The sequence below is a fragment of the Suricata suricatta genome, chromosome 1 (genome assembly GCF_006229205.1).
Source record: "Suricata suricatta isolate VVHF042 chromosome 1, meerkat_22Aug2017_6uvM2_HiC, whole genome shotgun sequence".
NCBI lineage: Eukaryota > Metazoa > Chordata > Mammalia > Carnivora > Herpestidae > Suricata > Suricata suricatta.
The window spans coordinates 2378281-2387929 of record NC_043700.1 but is presented as its reverse complement, the minus strand read 5'-3'; the positions used below and the strand labels follow the sequence as shown (position 1 = coordinate 2387929).

General features: G+C 44.8%; 1 protein-coding gene across 1 annotated transcript in view; it reads left to right on the top strand.

Annotated features, from left to right (window-relative positions):
- CSMD1 (CUB and Sushi multiple domains 1) overlaps positions 1-9649 on the top strand; it is a 1512254-nt gene that overhangs the window by 1448506 nt on the left and 54099 nt on the right. The window contains exon 68 of the mRNA XM_029933196.1: positions 3153-3281. Coding sequence (XP_029789056.1) covers positions 3153-3281 — 129 coding nt within the window. The remainder of the gene's footprint in view (positions 1-3152; positions 3282-9649) is intronic.

Below are 9649 nucleotides of genomic sequence, written 5' to 3'. Positions count from 1 at the left end.
TGTCGGCGGTGGGTTCACCGTAGTCAGTCACCACGATGTCAACAGAGGTGTGTCCTCGGGCTGTGGTGCTCTCCTCGCGGAGCACAGGCAGAGGAGACTTAGCAGGATGCTGAAGGGCCCTAGGGTTTTCCGGATGGTGCGCGGGTGCTGGCTTCCGCCTCGGGTCACCAGCTGCCTGAGCCCCTCACAAGGGAGTCACCCTGTCCTTTGAGGCCCTGAAGCCAGGCACTGACTTGTCTCCAGTGGTGAAAGCCTTCCGTGGCCTTTTCTTCCTTTCAACAGAAGGCTCTTTGGTCTACACTGAAGATGTTACCTAGTGTAGCCACCTTCCTGAGTGATCTCAGCTGGATCTCCTGGAGAACTGGCTGCAGCTTCTGCATCAGCACTGGACGGTTCACCTTGAACTTTCATGTTATGGAGACGGCTTCTTTCCTTAATCTGTTCACATCATGGGCAGAGGCATAATGATGCTAGCTGAAAGAGCGGAGTAAATATTTGACAACAGATTCAGAATCTCAACAATCAGTGGTAGACAAACCACATGAAAATCGTGGAATTCATGGAAAACTTCACTGCAAGTGAAAAATGAAATACCTTCCAATCCACATGACAAGGAGAAAGTTAGGAAATCCTAGCACTCACAGAAGGATTTGGTGTTTTTAATAACAGAAGGCTCCTGAATGCAGAGGCAGCCCTGAGGCTGGTGGTGTCCAGGCTTCATGAACAGGACCCCCTCATTCTTGGGCTGGGAGGTCCCCATCCACAATGATGATTTCACTGCCATGAAACAGTCTAAGTGGGTGGAGAGGAACTGGTGTGAACCTGTGGTAAAGGATAGTTGAAGAATGTTTGGAAAACCTGTAATAATCAGTTTGAGAGCAAAGTTAGGAAGTAAATAATACCTATTTTCAAATATTTAAAATGGTATGAAGTGAGAAATGGAATAAACCCATTTTGGTAAGCTGTTTTACATCACAAGTGTCGGTCCTGACAACTGGATAGTGCCAACCATAAAAACCTGTACTAAGATCTTTAAGTTTTAGTCTGGTGGGGACAGGGGGGGAAATAGGAAAGAAACAAAAATAAAATGAATTAAATACATCTACTAAAGGCAAGAGTTGCTCATGACAATAGTGATGCATAGTTTCATTCATTTGTTTGGAATAGCAGACACGGTGCAGAAAAATCATTTTCAGACTATGTGTAAGAAATTCCTTGCCTTCATTTATTTTTTAACATGTTATATCTGCCCCAAAATGCAAAGAACAGTTCACACAGAAGGTAGTTGCCTGCTTAGTAAGCTTTTACGTAGGATTCCTTTAGACTTCGAGCCTCATTGATTCCATACCCCAGATGCTTTTCGTCATAATGCAAAATACTTGGGTGAAAGCATCTCTCCAAGTGTGTGAGGCATCTTGTTGTTTTGTAGCGGTTACTGGGAAAAGATGCTTTGGCCCGAGACTTCACTTCCATTTCCTGTGCCACATGGACCATACTTCCAGCTGTAGCATGAAGGTTGTTTCCAGCGGTTTCCAGCAGGAAAGCCCTTGCCAGATTCCTGTGCTGAGCACTGTGGCAGACAGGCTGAGCACGTGGACAGACAGCACTTTCACATGGGGAGCCTGGGGTCCCCATCTGCAGGGGAGCTGTGTTTAAGGAGATAGAGGGTGATCTTTGCCAAACAGTCCGGCACTGAGTCCACACTGTGTTGGAGCTCGCTGGTCTGGATCTGACAGCAGGACCTTGGAGACACGATGCAGTAAGGGAAGCTGGACGGCCCTCTGTGCTGACATCACTTAGCTTAACTCCTGGTGGCGGGGGCCTGTGTGCACCAGAAGATCTTTTTATAAGGTTTCAACTGCACTTAATCAACTCTCTCGTTCTCCCCTGACTGTGGGGGTTTCCCAGCACTCTGCGAATTGCCAAGGACTTATTCTAATTTACCATCTGTGTGGCATGATGCTGCACAGCTCCCTGGGCTGGGGGATTGAGTGCTGGAAATACCCCATATCTACTCCTCAGGTACCTTAGGGTCCATCAGGGAAGTCTGATGACCCCCATGGTCCCTTAGTTATTTGCTTCTGTTTACCTTCCCTGTGGTGGTTTTCAGTGAGCCCACACACGGTGGTACACTTATAATCCAGGCCTCCTGCTGTAGAGACCTACATTCATCTCTTGATAACGTTTATATCATTTAGACTTTTTCCGCACGTAATAACGCATCATCTCCCCCATTTGGCCACCCCTTTACTGTGTGGTATTCAAGATGCCAGTGATAGATCCAGATGTTTCTCACACAAAGAACATGGTCTTTTTTTATTAGATTGCTTTGCTAGTGTTCCAAATAAGGTTGCCTTTGTGGTGCGATAGTGGCCTGTGGAGAGATGAATTCCTTTGTACGTATAACATCACCGAGACATTCCTGCAGCTAAAACAGATGACATGATTCAAAATAATACTGTGAGGTCATATTCTTTCATGGTTCTTAGAGAATGAAATTGTAAGATATTCTGCAAGTGCCTGGTGTTTTAGGGCAGATCCACGTAAAGAGATTTAACAGCTGATTATGATACGCTTATCTTACAGCAGAAAGACCGTGTTAGAGCAGAAAGTTCATGCCCCCAGCCCTGGTCTCTGGCACACAACCTTCTGGGTAAAATTTAGGCTGTGAGGGGGAGGTAAAATATTTGGAAACAGCCCGTGCTAATCTTCACATTTTGCCTATGCATCGTCAGTGGCTGGGAGATAAATGTCACAAAACCCTCCCTAGCCACCAGCACTTCTGTCTCTATTTCTGAATATTATCTAATGGTATTCATTCGGTTCCTCAGGAAATATGGCATAGGACGTAAAGGTTAATAGGATGCAGTTCTTCTTTCAGGAATTTATAATCAGAGGAATAAGTAAGATAAATACCAAGTACCTCTAATAGAAAGGTGAGATTAATGAATGGCAGGAGAGAGAGAACGGGGTGGGAGTGAGGCTGGTAGTGGAGGGGCCGCGGCAGAAGCCATTTTGAGGAGCCACGGGAACCGCCACAGGCGGAAGTGGAGAGCGTTCACCCCGGAAGTGGAGGTGTGGGGCGGAAGCTGAGGTGTGGGGTGGGACAGGAGGCGGTCTACATGGCACGGAAGTTTGGCTTCCCGGCACAGGGCCTGTCCTGGGGAGCCCTCGGTCGTCACAGGAGATGCGGGCCTGCGCCAATGTGGCCACGTGCTTGCGGAAGACAAGCCACCTGCTTGTCAGACACCTCCGCTGGCTCAGGCACAAGCTCAAGGCTGGTATGTGAAGCAACACTCTGCTAGTGGAGACAAACAGTGACAAAAATTAGGTCTCTATTTGCTGAATGCAACAAAACAAAAAAATCTAAAAGTCTAGGTACTATTTTTTTGTTTTTGTTTTTTAGTTTATTTTTGAAAGACAGAGCACATGCACACAGCCAGGAATGGGCAAAGAAGGATATATGTGCAAAGTGATAGAGTGATTATTTGGGGAACTACACTAAAAGGGACAAATGAAGGATTTCTGAAAGCCCCAGAGACTACCCAAACCCTGAAAATTTTATTTATGTTAAGTATGGCTTAAAATAATTCCCTTGACACTAAAAAGTGTCTAAAAGATTTGAGACAAATATATTTTGTGGTGAAGATAGGGCCCTCCTTACATGTACTGATGCAGAAAGTGTCCTATACCTCTGACAAGGAGATACCTACATGTCCTTGGGAAAATTCCCTTGTTGTCCATGGGACCACAATTTCTCCAACTTAGGCAAAGTTGCTGAGCACTGCCCCTAGAAATCACACTTGGGGAAGATAAAAGTCTCCTCTATCTCTATTCAGGTGTGTTCCTTAAATATGTACAGATCTGAAGACTTAAATGCATTCAATGGTGTTTAATGCCAACGAGTTGTCTCTGCATGTCAGTGGATCTGAGCCATCTGACATTTTGTGACTGTTTGTTAATACTCAAGAAGAGTTTGTCAATCACCTTTGGAATCCATTGCCAAATAACCTTGCCTTTAGCCCAAAGCCACCGTTATTGCCCAGAATGGGAAAAATGAAACAAATTGCAGTTCTAATTCTTACGCAGGCACTGGGCATTTATAATGATTATTATTTTATTTTCAGCAGTAAGTATGAATAACCACAAAGCAAATAAGAAGGTTGAATATTTGGTTTGTAGATTTTCTAAAAATGTATAAATGTATTCAGTTTTAATCCCCAGATCAATATTAGTATTTGTACAGATAAAAACCAACATAATGAAAAGGTGACCTTACAGTAGTGGACTCTTGGTGGGGGAGAGGGATTGTGTGTATACGTGTGTGTGTGTGTGAGAGAGAGAGAGAGAGAGAGAGAGAGAATGTGACCTTATGATAGGAGAGAGATCCAGTTATACAGTTTTCTTTAATGTCACTGATTCCACACCAAAGAATGCAGGGCTCTGGGTCCATATGGTACACGCACTAACATGGGAGATAGGGGGTCAACATCTGTACTGTGCTATGGGTGTGTATGGAATACATGGGGGGGAAAAGGAACTTATTTAAATTTCCAAAACACAGAATTCATTTCCAAAATCCTACCTGTGTACATAATTGTAGAACACTCTAACATGTGTTACTTTTTCAAAAGTACATTAAAACCTTGGATTCTGAGTAACTTGTTCCATGAATATTCTGCAAGATGAGCAAACATTTCTAATAAGTGTTAACTTGATAAACAAGGGATGTTTTGCAGGGAGTCTCATGTGATGCTGAATTTCACATGATCACAACTGAGCCAATGGTTCTTGAAATTCACTTTGATACATGAGTGCTTTGGATGACAAGCGTGTTTCTGGAACCACTTAGGCTCACAAACTAAGGTTTTATTGTTACTTGAAAGTTGGAAGTGTTCCACGTTTGCGTGTGTTGGGGTGTTAAAGTCTGCCACCTGATGTCTGACACCCTGGGTCAGTCACTTGGAAAAGTCACCAGTAGAAATCAGTGTGTTTTCCAAAGGTTTGGACTGTGTGCCTCATTACAGAACGGGAAACAAATAGAGAAACACCTTAGAAATCTACTCTGAACATCACTCACATCCTACATGTGGAGAAGGTTCCTGCTCTAAAATAGAGCCTCGCTTTCTGGAAAATATTCTAGAAAGCACGGATAGAATCCTTATAAGTGGAGGAATCCAGTTCACTCGAGAACCCATTTTCAGAATATTCACTCTACCAGAAACAAGCTCAGGAAAGCACCTGTGTCATCTCAGAAATGTTAGACACCACCTGCCCAGACGTGGGCTGTAGATGGATCTAGAAAGAGCTGCTTAGAGGCACCTGTGCTACTGTGAGGCCTGCAGTAATGGGTAAAGCCTGCATCGCTGACCTGCCTGGTCCCCACGTGCTGGCTTTGTGGTGGGTGTCCTTCCTGCAGACCCCCAAGAGCACTGACAACAGGCCATGCCCCCGGAGATCATGGCCGCCTCCTAGCCCTCCGACCCTGCCTCTGCCACATTTGCCTGGAACCCTCGACCCAGGGGAAAACCAAGAAACCAAGCCACCTCTTCCCGACCCCTGCGTGTTCCTGTCCCCCCCTTGCTTCCAGCATTCAGTCTACCTTCCTACCCATCTCTGTTTTAAATTTCTGTGGCAGATTTTATCCCTCCCAACCGAAGTTTAGAGAAAGATTATCAAAGGAAACTCTTTTTTGGGGGGGCATTCTAACTGTAAGATAGTAACAGTTTATAAATGAAAACAGTAATACAGCCTTCATTATATATATAGAATAGCATAAACTATAAGCTGGGTATTTTCAAAGCTTGCAGCATAAAGAAATTACTTGGCAAAGGAGGTGATGCACCCGGATGCTGTGACCTGCTTATTCCACTGGGGCTCAAACGGAGCCTCGGTTGTTCTGGAAATTCCCAGAGTCCCTATTCCATTGTTCAGTTTGTCATCATAGCCCAACGTGAATGATACTTGTTTATGGTATAGTGTGTGTGATACAGAGAACCACATGCTCAGCCTGGGCAGCACCCACTCTGGCCTTGAATTCCTAATGCAGCTACTGACCCAAAACCAACTCCTAAGAGCTGGTGAATTTCCCACAGTGCAGTCATACCGATTCCTTACATGGAAGAAAGGTACAAGATGTAAGGCTCTGGAACTGTGGTATAAGAAGAGTTGGTAATTCATATTTGAAGTAAAAGGAAATTTGGCAATTTCTTTAGGAGATGTTCCTCTATCTTTCTATCTGGCTGCAGAATTAAAAATCATGTGGACTTACAGTTTTTACCATTCTGGCTGGTTTCTGAGCCCTTTGCCAGCCTGTGCTCTCGGGCTCAGCTCAGCGGCAGAGTATTAAATTCACAGGTCGGATTGATACAGAAATAAAGCAGCCGCATGCTTGTCACTCCCAGATTTTCTTTCCATGCTTTCCTGAAAGCATTTCCAGTTTGTATTTCTCAAGAACTGACTTTCTGGTATGATTCTATCAGCCACAGAATGGCTCACTAGAGAACAGTGAGTGATCTGTGTTTAAGCAAAAGCCAAATGTTAGCAAATAAACGAGCAAACAACAATGACAAAAAAATGTGGGATCTAGGACCTCCTCTATAATCACAGTGTTTTAATCAGTAGATATTTTGCTTTGAATTTCTTTTTTTTATTTTGTAGCTAACAGAATTTCTTATCCTTTGCTATCGTTTATACTTTGTGGACTTGTAGTAGCGAAACCCACTCCAGTAGTGGGAAACATATGAAGCGAAGAACAATATGTATGTACAGTTATAAGCAGATAAAAGTGGATGCCCTCCCAGTAAATGGATAATTTGCTCCTAGAACTCCATAGTCTTCAAACTGTAACAGACTAAAAAATAAATAAAATTTCTCACGTCAGCCCCTTGGTTGCCTGTCACCTTCACCTGGCTAATGAATGCACATCCTTTAGGCCTTAAATGTTGCATGTTTAGGGTCTTTGATTTCCACGATTGGCGGCAGGTCCCGCCCTGCTCCCCGATCCCCACATGCACACAACCTTCAGGCCCTTCTGAATTAGACATCCTATTGCATTTCCACCCTCTGTGGTTGGATCGTATTTTGGTGTAATCCCATGCTTCAAGAACATTGCTGGCCGGTAGGATATCATCATTAGATTACTGTCAAGTCACCTCACAGGATTTGGATATACTTTGAAAACGGAAAGGACCTCACTGTCTATTGTCACAAGTATTTAATGAGTGACTAATTTAGCCACTAGACAGGAGTTATGAAGCATTCTATGGTAGATATAGAGAAAGACTTCCCACATTGTATATCTAATACAAAAGGCAACTACATTAAGGATAAAGAAACCTGCAAAAGATATAGCACAATATTATCATAAAGTAGTAGAATCTTACATTTGAAAGAGACTTCTGAGTACATTGAGCTTAAATTCTACCAAATATACTCCTCCCCCCACAAGATATTTTTATATAATGTCAACATTCTGATTAATTATTCTAAGTAAAATTGTGTGAATATTCTATATTTGTGAATGGCTTATAATTGGTTTAAGACTTTGTTTTAAAAACATTTTAACACATGAGCTGGAAAGTCATGTAAGTGAAAATCAGATCGGTTTGCTTTGGCTTCAGATCAGGAAGTCACATGGCCTGCATTTATTCAAATTAGGAGGTGGGAGTAGCAGGGGATGCTGTGAATTCTTCCCATCAGGCCCTGAGCTGAAATGAAGTACTTTGGAAGGACATCTCTGTGTTCTTTTGGTATTGAAGGCCAGTTCCTCAGAGAACTGGAAGGACCACAGGCCAGGGGAGAGGCACTATTAGGAATTGTCATTCCCACATGTGGCTGTCAACTTTTCCCTTCGGTATCAAAAGTACACAGATGATATCTTCTTGGCCAGTAAGAGTAGCTCTGTGCCAGGCTTTCAAAAGATAGCATAGACTTGAGCTATGTGCTCTTCCTAAAAACTCCATTGGAAAGAAAATGCTTATTAAGGTGTCAAAGTGAGTCTAGTCAGGGGTTTTCCAAATCAAGGGCTGGCCAAGCAGATCCTGTAAATGATGGAGGCTTTCCCATTGCTACACACCCCCTTAAGCATCCCACTTGCCCTGCACCCCAAGTCATGGAGAGGTGGCGGGCTTCAGAAATAACCCCCAAAGCACTTGCATTATTCTGGAACATTGACCAGGGGTTAGGTGGCCCATACTCTCTTTGAAGATTGGATTGTGTTGGTTTGTCTACATTTCTAGAAAGTAGATCTTTTAGTAGTCCCCTCAAAGGTGGCCAGGATCTCTGGGGATCTCCAGACCATGCCTGTGTGCTGCCCTTCCCTCTGGCTCTTATGCTTGCCATTGTCACTGGGATGGGGAAATGGCTTATCTCCCCCCGAACAGAGCACACTGTGCATGTGACAGCCTCTGGAGTGGGGGAGGGCCTGTGGAGCTGACACCCACGGCTTCAGAGGCTTGTTCCGCAACCCAATGAGCACCTCCTTCCTCCTCTGAGGTCTCTGCATGCATCGAGGTGACCAAGAATCAACCAAATCTAGCATGGCTTTGTTGGCCGACTACTTACAAAGGTTGTTCAAGCAGGAATACCCAGCCATTGGCTGGGTTTGTTCCCTCTCCGTGCTGCAAAGTCACCTGGCTGATAATACACTTAGTCCAAAACCTGGGAGAACACAGTGCTGCTAACTGCTGTCGGAAGCAGAAATATAGATTATTATTTTGAATTCTTTTGGAATGATGACGTTAGCTCCCATTGTTGCATGGCAACGATCTGACAGCGTTCCCAATCTTGGAAGTAGTCTTTGTGCAAAGCTTTGACAGATGTGTGCTCTTTTTGGGGAATAAATGAACAGGGGAGCCTACATCAAAACACTGCATCGGGCACCTGAGTGGCTTAGTCAGTGATGCGTCTGACTCTTGATTTTGGGTAAAGTCAGGATCTCATGTTCGTGGGAAGGAGCCCTGCGTCGGGATCCAAGCTGAGCATGGAGCCTGCTTAGATCTCTCTCTCCCTCTCTCTCTCTCTCTCTCACTCACTGCCCCTTCCCCCACTCTCTGTCTCTCAAAATAAATAATTAAACATTAAAAAAAAAGTACTCCCCATGTGCTCCAGCCCATCACTCCCTCTCGATGTACGCTTTGAGGTTGGGATGGACCATTTAGGAACTGGTGGTGGACGCCTTTTCCTTACGTATCCCAAACCCACGTGTACCCTTGGAGTGTCAGGCACTCCTGTGCTTCCTGTTTTGTTGATTAGCTATTCTTTGCATAGGAGAGGGAGGGAGAGATGAGGGGGGAAGAGGTGCAGAGGGAAGGAGATTGGAACAGAAGGGAAGGGAAGAGGGTGGGAAAGTGCAGGGACAGCCACACCAAGCCCCCCTCCTCCACCCCTTCCAAGTTTCCTCTGTGCCACATGGTATCTGTGGTTCTTTGGGGGAAAATGTTCAAGGACACTTGTTGAGGATGGGAAGGCAGACGTGTTTGGTACCGTCATGATAGGTGTGGGGTCACTGCAGTGGGATTTTGCAGTGCGGGAGCGGGGAGCTCAAGTCTGCATGGTGCATGGGGAGGGGGTTACAGTCCCACAGAGGAGTGGCCCCAGGCGGGAAGTCCCAGGAGGGCACAGCAGGGTAAGGGGGCTCTGGCTAACC